Genomic DNA, 12,847 nt, shown 5'->3' on the forward strand with positions numbered 1-12,847 from the left:
CAACACATGTCTCAAGCAAGGACAAGGTTGGAGGTAGGGTCACAGATTAACAGCATCTCAAATACAGAACAAAATGGAGTCTCTTATGTCTACTTCTTTCTATATAGACACAGTAACAGGCTGATCTCTCTTCCTTTTCCCCACACTCCTTGCCTATACCCATCATCCATATCAATTCCTCTCTCACAGTTCCATGCAGTCTTCAACACCCAGCTCAAATCCATGAAGCTCTCTCACCTCTCCCCAAATACTCTCTCCCTTTATACAATGCTCTCCTAGTATTTTAGTGGTAACGTATTACAGTCTATCTTTTAAGATACTTATGTAAAACCTGACGCTATTCTATAACTTAAACGCTTCAATGACTTCCTCTTGCCTATGGGATAAAGTCCACCTCCTCTGCAAGGCATGCAAGACAAAGATCTAGCTCCACTCTAGGGGCTCATCTGCTATACATCTTGAACTTTACAGTCCACCCACACCTATCAACAAAGCAATTCCCCAAATATTCCATGCTGTTTAATGTTTCTATGACCATGCATTTACAGTTGGTACTCAAATAATGTTGTTTCATTAAATGTTGTTTTGTATGCTGATGAGGGAAAAAAATCAATTCCTGGCCATGGCCACTGTCTGTGTTGAGTTTGCACACTTCCCCATGTCTGTGTGGGTTTTCTCCGGGCATTCCGGTTTCCTCTCACATCCCAAAGATGTGCACATTAGATGAATTGGTGTATCTAGACTGCCTCAGTCTGACTGAGCGTGGGTGTGTGCGTGAGTGCACCCTGTGATAGAATGGCATCCTGTCCAGGGCAGATTCTCCCTGTGCACCCTGAGCTGCCAGGATAGGCTCCAGCCACCTGCGAGCCAGAATGGGAATAAGCACGTTGGAAAATAAATAAATCAATATAAAATAATGTAAAAATATGTAAAGCATACAATAATCATATAGATGCACAACAATAATGATGCAGTACTAAGTCTCAGGGCGCTCACCATATTTGTTCCTGTTTATGTTTTAACTACATGATGGCAGGACGTGTTCCTCACAATTTTCACTTTGCAAACATCTATTCCTTGATTTACCTCACCCCACATTGACCGCTGTCACTCACTGATTCACCAAAAATCAAATAATTATATTTTTATTAATCTTTCTTAGATGTACACACAGCTCACATTTATTTCAACGTTTAATATAAGAAGTCTTTTGGGTCTTTATTTAGATGCTTGGTGACGTTTGTGTAGCCAGAAATATGTCACAGGAACTTAACTCTTGTTCACATCAATTAGCCTAGGGTAAAATTGGTTTCATTATAGTAGTTTCGCTTACGTTACAGTTTCCAAAGAGAAATTACTGTACTTGCCTTTCTCCTAAGTATACCTAAAGAATGACCCTATTTTAAGACTTACACCTCTTTTCTAAGTCACTTAATAAAAACATTCAACCACTACAAAAATTATCTGGAAAATAAGAAGAGAGGTTTTTATCTCTCCCCAGGTCATTTTCTTTCTTTTTTTAAAAATTTTTTTATGAAAATAAAAATTTTCACTGCACTCCCAGGCTGGAGTGCAGTGGCGTAATCTCGGCTCACTGCAATCTCCGCCTCTCAGGTTCAAGCAATTCTCCTGCCTCAGCCTCTTGAGTAGCTGGGACTACAGGTGGAGAAGTTTTTGTCTCGTTCCACATTAAGAACTAATTTTGTATAATACCACCACTCAATAAATGTAGATGGCTAGCTGATTCCCAACTGCTTTAAGCAGGTTCCAGTCTACAAAGAGAATAACTTTACAGTGTGTTTCCTCAGCGTTCCTCTTGCACTGCTAATATTAAAGAGTCTGTGGCTCGTAAGTCAAAGGAAAAGACAAAGGGAACTCCATTTCAAAATGAAGTAGACAATATCCCATCCCTCTCTGATTATTTCAGTTGCCAAAAGTTACCCTCCCTTCCTTGGGTACAAGTTATATATTTGTTATTAGAGAGTAGTCACTGATTCCTACAGAAGTCCTAGAAATTCCCAGCTCAGGAGACAGAGCAGAATTCTAGTCAGAACTTGAAATACATGAATCATCAGGACTATCACCTGATAAGAATGGTATTATCTAGGTTCTTTTTTTTTTTTTTTTTTTTTTTTTTTTTTTTTATTTTTTTTGAGACTGAGTCTGGCTCTGTCGCCCTGGCTGGAGTGCAGTGGCCGGATCTCAGCTCACTGCAAGCTCCGCCTCCCGGGTTTACGCCATTCTCCTGCCTCAGCCTCCCGAGTAGCTGGGACCACAGGCGCCCGCCACTTCGCCCGGCTAGTTTTTTGTATTTTTTAGTAGAGATGGGGTTTCACCGTGTTAGCCAGGATGGTTTCGATCTCCTGACCTCGTGATCCGCCCGTCTCGGCCTCCCAAAGTGCTGGGATTACAGGCTTGAGCCACCGCGCCCGGCCGGTATTATCCAGGTTCTAACATATCTTCTTTGCCATGACTCAACTAGATTTTTCAGTTATATCAAAGGGGCAGATGAAGAATATTAAATTGTGGGCCAGATGTGGCGGCTCATGCCTGTAATCCCAGCACTTTGGGAAGCAAAGGCAGGAGGATTGCTTGAGCTCAGGAGCTCGAGATCAGCCTATGCAACATAGTAAGACCCTGTCTCCACCCCCTCCCAAAAAAAAAAAAAAATTAGATAGGCGTGGTGGTCCATGCCTATAATCTCAGCTACTCAGGAGGCTGAGGCAGGAGGATCCCTTGAGCCCAAAAGTTCAAGGCTGCTTGAACTGCACACCACTGCTCTCCAGCCTGGGCAACAGAGCAAAACCGAGTCTCAAAAAAAAAAAAAAAAAAATTGTTGTGAACTAAAGGCAAGCAACTTCCCCTAAGCCACATCCAATCAGATGGCAGAGCTGAGTAACAGCCTTCAGAACTTTCCTCAGCCACATCATACACCAAGAAGACCTTTCAATGACTTGTTTGCCAGAAGATTATTTAGCAAGGGGACCATAAAAGGAGAATCTCTTGTTGCATGAAACTCGTGTACATATGCATGTGGTATTTCCAGAATATATCATGCCAAACTAAGGAACCAGCACCCATCTCTCGCTCCTGGAAATAATTGTCATACAAGTAGACATTTTTGCACACAGGCATACCTTGAAGATATTGCAGGTGTGGTTCCAGACCACCACAATTTAAAGCAAATACTGCAATAAAGCAAGCCACATGAATTTTTGGTTTCCTAGTACATATAAAAGCTACGTTTATACTATAGACTACTGGGTATGTAACAGCATTAAGTCTTAAAAAACAATGCACATACCTTAATTAAAAATACTTTATTGCGCCAGGTGCAATGGCTCACGCCTGTAATCCCAGCACTTTGGGAGGCTGAGAAGGGCGGATCACGAGGTCAGGAGATCGAGACCATCCTGACTAACATGGTGAAGCCCTGTCTCTACTAAAATACAAAAAATTAGCTAGGCGGGGTTGTGGGCGCCTGTAGTCCCAGCTACTCAGGAGGCTGAGGCAGGAGAATGATGTGAACCTGGGAGGCGGAGATTGCAGTGAGTGGAGATCACGCCACTGCACTTCAGCCTGGGCAACAGAGCAAGACTCCGTCTCAAAAAAAAAAAAAACTTTATTGCTTTAAAAAACGCTAACGATCATCTGAGCCTTCAGTGAGTTGTAATATTTTTGATGGTGGAGGGTTCTGCCTCAATGTTGATGACTGCTGACTGATCAGAGTGATGGTTGCTGAAGGCTGGAGTGGCTGTGGCAATTTCTGAAAATAAGGCAACAATGAAGTTTTGCTGCATCGATTGACTCTTCCTTTCATAAAAGATTTCTTTGCAGCATGTGATAGCGTTTTAACCACAGCACAACTGCTTTCAAAATTGGAGTTAATTTTCTCAAGCCCTTTATCAACTAAGTTTATGGAATATTCTAAATCCTTTGTTGACATTTTAACAATGTTTATAGCATCTTCACCACAAATAGATTCCATCCTTAAAAAACTACTTCCTCAAGGTGTCTATGCTGAGAATAAAAATTTTAAAATAATTTTAAAAAGAAACCACTTTCTCTGCTCATCTACAGGAAATAACTCCTCATCCATTCAAGATTTTGTCTTTTGGTGGTTTTTTTTTTTTTTTTTTTTTTTTTTTGAGACGGAGTTTCACTCGTTGCCCACGCTGGAGTGCAATGGTGCGATCTCAGCTCACTGCAACATCTGCCTCCTGAGTTCAAGCAATTCTCCTGCCTCAGCCTCCCAAATAGCTGGGATTACAGGCATGTACCACCACTCCTGGCTAATTTTGTATTTTTAGTAGAGACAGGGTTTCTCTATGTTGGTCAGGCTAGTCTTGAACTCCAGACCTCAGGTGATCCCCCCCGCCTCAGCCTCCCAAAGCACTGTGATTACAGGCGTGAGCCACCACGCCCAGCCTTTGTTCTTTTTTTCTTTTTTTTTTTTTTTTTTAAGACAAGGTCTTGCTCTGTCACCCAGGCAGTGGCACGATCTCAGCTCACTGTAGCCTCAACCACTCAGGCTCAAGTGTTTCTCCTACCTCAGCCTCAGTAGCTGGCAATATAGGCACGCACCGCCACGCCCAGCTAATTTTTTTTTTTTTTGGTAGAGACAGGAGGTTTCACCATGTTGCCCAGGCTGGTCTTGAACTCTTGGACTCAAGCAATCCTCTCGCCTCAGCCTCCCAAAGCACTGTGATTACAGGCGTGAGCCACCACGCCCAGCCTTTGTTCTTTTTTTCTTTTTTTTTTTTTTTTTTTAAGACAAGGTCTTGCTCTGTCACCCAGGCAGTGGCACGATCTCAGCTCACTGTAGCCTCAACCACTCAGGCTCAAGTGTTTCTCCTACCTCAGCCTCAGTAGCTGGCAATATAGGCACGCACCGCCACGCCCAGCTAATTTTTTTTTTTTTTGGTAGAGACAGGAGGTTTCACCATGTTGCCCAGGCTGGTCTTGAACTCTTGGACTCAAGCAATCCTCTCACCTCAGTCTCCTAAAGCTCTGGGATTACAGGTGTGAGCCACCATACCTGGCCCCATTCAAGTTGTTTTTTTGTTTTGTTTTGTTTTGTTTTGTTTTGAGACAGAGTCTCACTCAATCACCCAGGCTGGTGTGCAGTGGCGTGATATTGGCTCACTGTAACCTCCGCCTCCCAGGTTCAAGCGATTCTCCTGCCTCAGCCTCCTGAGTAGCTGGGATTACAGGTGCCTGCACCACGCCCAACTAGTTTCTGTATTTTTAGTAGAAACAAGGTTTCACCATGTTGGCCAGGCTGGTCTCAAACTCCTGACCTCAGATGATCCGCCTGCCCCGGACTCCCAAAGTGCTGGGATTATAGGCATGAGCCACCACACCAAGTTTTATCATGGGATTGCAATAATTCAGTCACATCTCCAGGCTCCACTTCTAATTCTCATTATCTTGCTATTTCTACCACATCTGCAGTTACTTCCTTCACTACAGTCTTGAATCTGTGAAAGTCATTCATGAAGGCTGGAATCAACTTTTTCCATACGCTATATCATGTTGATATTTCTACCTCCTCCCATGAATTGCCAAAACTCTTAATGGCAACTAGAATTGCAAATCCTTTCCAGGTTGTTTCAATTTACTTTGCCCAGATTCATAAGTGGAATCACTATCAATAGCACTATGGCCTTCTTTCTTTTTTTTTTTTCTTTTGAGACAGAATCGCACTGTCACACAGGCTGGAGTGCAGTGGCACCACCCTGGCTCACTGCAATCTCCACTTCCCAGGTTCAAGCAATTCTCCCGCCTCAGCCTCCTGAGTAGCTGGGACTACAGGTGTGTGCCACCACGCCTGGCTAATTTTTGTATTTTTAGTAGAGACAGGGTTTTGCCATGTTGACTAGGCTGATCTCGAACTCCTGACCTCAGGTGATCTACCCACCTTGGCCTCCCAAAGTGATGGGATTACAGGTGTGAGCCACCACACCTGGCCAGCCTTATTTCTTAAAGAATAAGGCTTGAAAATCAAAATTACTTCTGGAGCCATGGGCTGCAGAATGGATGTTGTGTTACTAGGCATGAGAATAACATTAATCTCCTTGTACATCTCCATCAGAGGTCCTGGTGACCAGGTGCATTGTAAGTGACCAGTTACATTATATTTGTTTATTTTTATTTATTTTGAGAAAAGGTCTTGCTGTGTTGCCCAGGCTGGAGTGCAGAGGCGTGATTGCAGCTCACTGCATGCTTGACCTCCAAGGTTTGAGCAATCTTCCCACCTTAGCCTCCTGAGTAGCTGGGACCAGAGGTTTGCATCAACACAGTAGTTATATTTTTAAAAGAATCTTTATTTCTGAGCAGTAGGTCTCAACCATGGGCTTAAAATATTCAGTAAACCATGCTATTAAACAGATGTGCTGTCATCTAGGCTTTGTTCCATTTACAGAGCACAGCCAGAGTAGACTTAGCATCATTCTTCAGGGCCTTAGGATTTTCAAACTGGTAAATGACTACTGGCTTCAACTTAAAGTCACCAGCAGCATTAGACCCTAACAAAAGCATCAGCCTGTCCTTTGAAGCTTTGAAGCCAAGCATTGACTTCTCTCTAGCTATGAAAATCCTAGATAACATATTCTCCCAATAGAAGGCTGTTTCATCTGTGTTGAAAATCTGTTGTTTAATGTAGACACCTTCATCAATGATCTCAGCTAGATCTTCTGGATAACTTGCTGCAGCTTCTCCATCAGCACTTGTTGTTTCTCCTTGTGCTTTTATGTTAATAGAAACAGCTTCTTCCCTTAAACTTCACGAACCAACCTCCACTAGATTCCAGCTTTTCTTCTGCAGCTTCTTACCTCTCTCAGTCGTCAGAGAAGTGAAAAGAGTTAGGGACTTGCTCTCGATTAGGGTTCAGCTAAGGGAATGTTGTGGCTAGTTTGATTTTCTATCCAGACCACTAAAACTTTCTCCATATCAGCAGTAAGATTGTTTTGCTGGAGTAGACCTTTTAATTTCCTTAAGAATTTCTGCTTTGTGTTCATACCTTGGCCGTTTATAGCACAAGAGGACTAGCTTTTGGCCTATCTCAACTTTCAACATGTCTTGCTCGCTAATCATTTGTAGCTTTTGACATAAAGTGAGAGATGTGCGACTCTTCCTTTTTCTTGAACATACAGAGGTCACTGTAGGGATATTAAATGGCCTAATTTCAATATTGCTGTGTATCAGGGAATAGGAAGGCCCAAGGAGAGGAAGAGAGATGGGGGAATCGCCAGTCAGTGGAGCAGTCAAAATATATACAACATTTACAATTAAGCTTGTTGTCTTATATGAGTGTGGTTCATAGTGCCCCAAAACAATTACAATAGATCACTGACCGCAGGTCACCATAACAGATACAGTAATAATGAAAACGTCTGAAATACTGCAAGAATTACCAGTGTGACAGAGAGACACAAAATGAGCACATGCTGTTGGAAAAATGGTGCCAACTGCTCAATGCCGGGTTGCCACAAACCTTCAATTTGTCAAAAACACAATACCTGCAAAGTGCAAAAAAAGCCAAGCACAATAAAACAAAGTGTGCCTATATTTGGTCACAATGTGGACTTCTGGTCAGGTGCTGTGGCTCACGCCTGTAATCCCAGTACTTTGGCGGGCAGATCACGAAGTCAGGAGATTGAGACCATCCTGGCTAACATGGTGAAACCCTGTCTCTACTAAAAATACAAAAAATTAGCTGGACGGGGTTGCAGGCGCCTGTAGTCCAGCTACTTGGGAGGCTGAGGCAGGAGAATGGCGTGAACCCAGGGAGGTGGAGCTTGCAGTGAGCCAAGATCGTGCCACTGCACTCCAGCCTGGGCGACAGAGCGAGATTCTGTCTCAAAAACAAACAAACAAAAAACAAAAAAACAATGTGGACTTCTGGGAAAAAAGGACCCAAATATAAGCAAATTAATTAGAAGAGTTAAGAAAATAAATTAATAGACCTAAAGAGAATTCATCTTAAGGCTAAAAGACCAGAATTCTCATTGAGATGTTTTTTCCAGGCAGAAATCCAAAGTACAGCCCATGTGTCAAAATTGTGAGTGAGAGACTTCTGTGCCAGCAACAGTCTTTTGTTTGTTTAATACAAATGGGGATCTTACTATGTTGGCCAGGCTGGTCTTAAAGTCCTGGGCTCAAGTAATCCTCCTGCTTCAGCCTCCCAAAGTGCTGGGATTACAGGTGTGAGCCGCCACACCCGGCTCTAGCAACAGTTTTTAAGAAGCTGAATGTAATTATCCAGTGGCTGGTATATACGATGGAGATATTTGTGACTGATCTAATCTATAGCTTCTCTAGTCTGACCGTCATTAGCAAAGTCTTTGCTACAGTATTCCTGTGTCTCAGAAAGCAAAGCAGCTACAAAAAGAGGCAGGAAGGGCAGGAATATGGGCTAGGGAGGGTTCTGGAATTATAATTACATTTAGATTAACAGATAAAATGAGTAAGGGGGCAAGAATACCTGGAATAATAGTCATAAAGCACACACTCCACCTCTTCTGTAGGACTTACAACTACGGGCCACAGCACTTAACCTGGGCTTTATAAAAGCCCCCTCTCTCTTTCCAAAGGGATGGAAAACATGAAAATGGAAGTCTGCTTTATGCTTATTTGCCATATCCATTCTAGTAGGTGGTCTGGGCTTGAAAGCAGACAGACAGCAATGTCATGGGCAGCCACACCTTCACCTTCCTTATGAACATCTTTATGCAAAGACAGCTGCTGAGGGCTTCAGGAGAGACCTGCTGACAGCAGGTTTCTGGATGTCCTGTTTGTGCAGTCTGATAAACACAGGGACCCTGCAGTCTCAATCCTTGCTGTAGACAGAGATGAATGGCAGGAGAGGAAGCCTGCCTGGGAAGATGGTCATTCATCCAGATCACAAAAGAACAGAAAATTTAACCTGATGCTGACCAGCCTCCAAAGCCACCCTCCCAAGAGATAAATCTCAATGGTCTTGCTCCACAGTAAGCTCTTGGAAAGGCTCAAAAATGGTTGTACATAATTTTCAAAGTTTTTAAATCAGCAGACAATGAAACTCAAGACACTAAATATGCTTGCTCCTGTCCTCTAACCTTAGACATATCCGATTTGGTCAAACGGAAGAGAACCACAAAAGATGGGCTGAGTAATGGCTCCCTTGGTTTTCTGAGAATACTATACACCTGGATGTGACGAGCCCAAAAATGACAAAATGATCTATGACTTAGCAAACAGACGGAGAGGTCATTAAAGTGAGGCAGCAAAGGCAAGAGCATGAAGTGCTGAGAAGGTGAGGATACCAAACTGAGGAACAATCTGCCTTAATGGTAACCTAATTGTTAGGAGGATTTCCCGCCATATCTACCTTACGTCTCTCTCTGTACCTGAAAAAGTATAAATTGTGACTGCATGTGCCTCTAACTTTCCTTCTAGTTACCAAAGCCAAGGCAAAAGATTGGGGCAGAAAAATTAAAATGTGCTGGTACCTTCCTTCTTTGTTATTCTCCTTCCTCATAGAGCACATAGACACTCAGAGAACAGGAGCAACCACAAGCAGCATTCAGTTTACAGTAGAGGGAGGTGGGCAGGGAAGGAGACAGAGGAAAAAATAAACAGTTTCAACCAGCCAGCAACATCCTTTACTAGAAGACCTGGACTACTAATGTTGAGGTGACTCATCCACAGCTGCTATTAAAAACAAGATTCTGGTCTACATCAGCCCAAAAAGAAAGGCAAACACCCCAGGAGGGACATTCCAAGGAGTATTAGAGAACTTCGTCCATTGTTACTAACCAGGGAGCAATATAAGACCCCCTAAGAAAAAACAGTAAGTCAGTGCACGAAAGGTGAAGAAGGAAATGTAAATTCAGGTCATGCTAAAGCCAGGGGAGGGGTGGGGGAGAGTGCACAGGTGGGCTGGGGGGAGCATAAGGAGGAGGCAGTCTGACACAGGAAAATCGAGGGGGAAGGAAGGGGAGAGAGAGAGGAGGTGGTAGCAGAAGAAAGGGAAGGTAAGACAAGAACAGAACATTTTAAACTAATCCAGAACTCCCTTGTGAAGGACAAGTCACGAGGCAAGATACAGCTTGAAGGCATGAGCCCCACATTTCACCACTGCAAAGAGATAACACAGCCTCCCAGGCGTGCATAGAGAGGGCTAGGCAATCCACAACACCGACTCCCAGGGCTCCACAGCATTACTGAGAGAAAGTCACCCAGGCTTTTCAGCAGCCCTAAGTGCCAGCAGCCTTGGCATGTATGTTTCAACTGCTTCCCTGAATAGACCCTGGTGCTGGAAAAACCATAATATCTACAGGAGAATGTATTTCACTACAAGTGTCTGCCTGGCTAAGGGAACAGACACTCCATTTCCTTCACTGCTGATATATACATCCACCTCACCCTAGAGTGGACAGAAGGGAGAAGGAGCAAGCTGACAGAAGGTAGCTCTGCTCTTCTCCTGCAGTTGACAAGAGAGAACCATGACCTCTGCTCCATTTGCCACACCACTGCTGCTTCAGGCCATCCCTGCATTTCTTTCACATTTACATCTTTCTCAGACAAATAAACCTCCCACTTAGTTTTCCTTTTGCTTCTAAGAGTACAAATGCTAGTGTGTTTAATGACAGCATCGAGAAGGCAAATTGGTACAAAGGTTGTTCCCACTTTCCTAGTGCTTTCTGGCAAAGAGGTTTCTTAAACACATTAAAAAGCTTTGTTGAAAGATGACTTGTGGGGAACTAGCCATTCAGTTAAGGAAGAAGGCTGAGGGGGAGATGAGAACTCTTAAGGCCCCAAACCTGACCCCGCTACGTCAAGATGGAAGGCAGGGAAGAAATGACTGACAGGCTGTCCTCTTTTACAAATGCCAGTGAAAAAGGAGGAAGAAACAATGCCGCCCTTCCTTCTCTCTTGCTTTTATGTTTGACAATACCAAAATATAAGGAATCAAAACGAGCCAAATGTCCAATTTGATACAGGCCATAAAAGCTCAGTTTCAGGATGGAAAGAAACACAATGAATGGCTAGAAAGGTCAGAAGCAGCAGGTGAGAGAATGCAAAACCCAGCAAATAAGTAAGATTGGCTAGCTTAGGCTGGGCACGGTTGCTCACGCCTATAATCCCAGCACTTTGGGAGGCTGAGGCGGGCAGATCACGAGGTCAGGAGATCAAGACCATCCTGGCTAACACGGTGAAACCGCATCTCTACTAAAAATACAAAAAAAAAAAAAAATTAGCCAGGAGTGGTGGCAGGTGCCTGTAGTCCCAGCTACTCGGGAGGCTGAGGCAGAAGAATGGTGTGAACCCAGGAGGTGCAGCTTGCAGTGAGCCGAGATTGTGCCACTGCACTCCAGTCTGGGCAACAGAGTGAGACTCCATCTCAAAAAAAAAAAGATTGGCTACCTTAAATTCTAGGGCTGACCCTGTTCCTTTAGTGCATCCTCCCACGGTTCTCCCTGCTGACCACTCAAAAAAGTCCAAAGAAGCCAGAAATCACTTCTCAACCCACCACATTAATTTGACAGACAACTTTTTAAGGTTCCTGAATCGGGGGTAGGAGTAGGGAGACCGAAAAAGTTTAGGCAATGGAGTAAGATCTTAAAGGAGTCAGTCTGATTAGGGCACTAAGACAGAAAATCCACCTCTTAGGGAAATCCAAGTATTTCAGAATGAAGACATCTCCACAGCTACTCTGCTTAGGAGAAAAAGCAGCAACCCTCCAGCCTCCCTGATGTGGTAAAGACAGTCCATGAGAAGCTTTCCACGGTCACTGTACATGCAAAAGGGAAATAAAAATGTTGCCTGAGGAGCAGCATCCTCTCGCAATCTGGCCTGGGGCCCAGTGGGCGGTCTCCTCGCGCGCCAGTGAATCAGCAAAGCAACTGCCAGAGGTGGGAGTGCTCTGGGCATCTTAACCCTCTGTCCCTCGCCCCATCCTGTTACTCATAAATAAATACTGAGGAGTTGGGAGCAAGAACATCCACCATTGCAGCTCCAACAGTGGGCAACTTGGAAGCACTCCAAGCTTGAGAGGAGAGGGAAGAAAGCAAGCTGAGTATGTACTTACTCAAAGTCCTCAAATTCCAAGTCGGTTCCCTCTACTGATGGACCCTGGTTGTCTGAGGAAGAGGAGGAGGTGGAAGAACGGAGACGGTTCTGTTGGTAGCGCATGGAGCGCTGGCGAATACTGTCTCTCCGTGAGAGATACTGGATCATCCTCTGGGCGTAGTATGCAGCAGGAGATAATCTGAGAGAGACAGAGATGGACAAACACAAACTAGCACTAATGTGGGGAATACTGTGAAAGGCAGTCAATCCAGCTCTCCCATGGCGTCTCCCTGTTGAGGTGAACTCTGGAGACATGAAAATTAAAGGGCATTTAACTCATCAGGAGGTTTGCACTGCAGAATATGCCTATCAGATTATCACCAGTGTTTCTATTCTGAGATAAGGCAAACAGGCGGCTTAACCAGACATCTTCTGAGGAAGAGCTGCCCCTCCCCAAGAGAATAACACTGGACCTTTCCTTCTAGCTTCTTAAGGTACACTTTCAGCTCCTCCGGGTGCTCTTTACACAGAGCTGTGCTCATTCGTAGCTTTTCCTTGATCACCATCCATACGCAAAATGGAAGACATGAAAGGGAACTGAGCAATCATCTACCGTCTTGTTTTATAGATGAGAAAAGAGGCTAGGAAATGGTAAGCCTCCGATGATTAAAGAAGGTATCCACAGGTACCTTCACCAGGACTCCTTTCTTCTCCAACAAGTACACATAGCTCCAGATTTGTCCTGCCTCCTTAAAATGATCTCTCGCAACATCTTTTCTCTCCCTTAAGAATT

The 12,847-nt window shown here is 44.0% G+C and overlaps 1 protein-coding gene across 1 annotated transcript in view; it reads right to left on the reverse strand.

Annotated features, from left to right (window-relative positions):
- AMBRA1 (autophagy/beclin-1 regulator 1) overlaps nt 1–12,847 on the reverse strand; it is a 197,754-nt gene that overhangs the window by 104,646 nt on the left and 80,261 nt on the right. The window contains exon 10 of the mRNA XM_012001381.1: nt 12,074–12,253. Within this exon, the coding sequence (XP_011856771.1) occupies nt 12,074–12,253 (180 nt within the window). The remainder of the gene's footprint in view (nt 1–12,073; nt 12,254–12,847) is intronic.

This window comes from Mandrillus leucophaeus, unplaced genomic scaffold (assembly GCF_000951045.1).
Source record: "Mandrillus leucophaeus isolate KB7577 unplaced genomic scaffold, Mleu.le_1.0 Scaffold66, whole genome shotgun sequence".
Taxonomy (NCBI): domain Eukaryota; kingdom Metazoa; phylum Chordata; class Mammalia; order Primates; family Cercopithecidae; genus Mandrillus; species Mandrillus leucophaeus.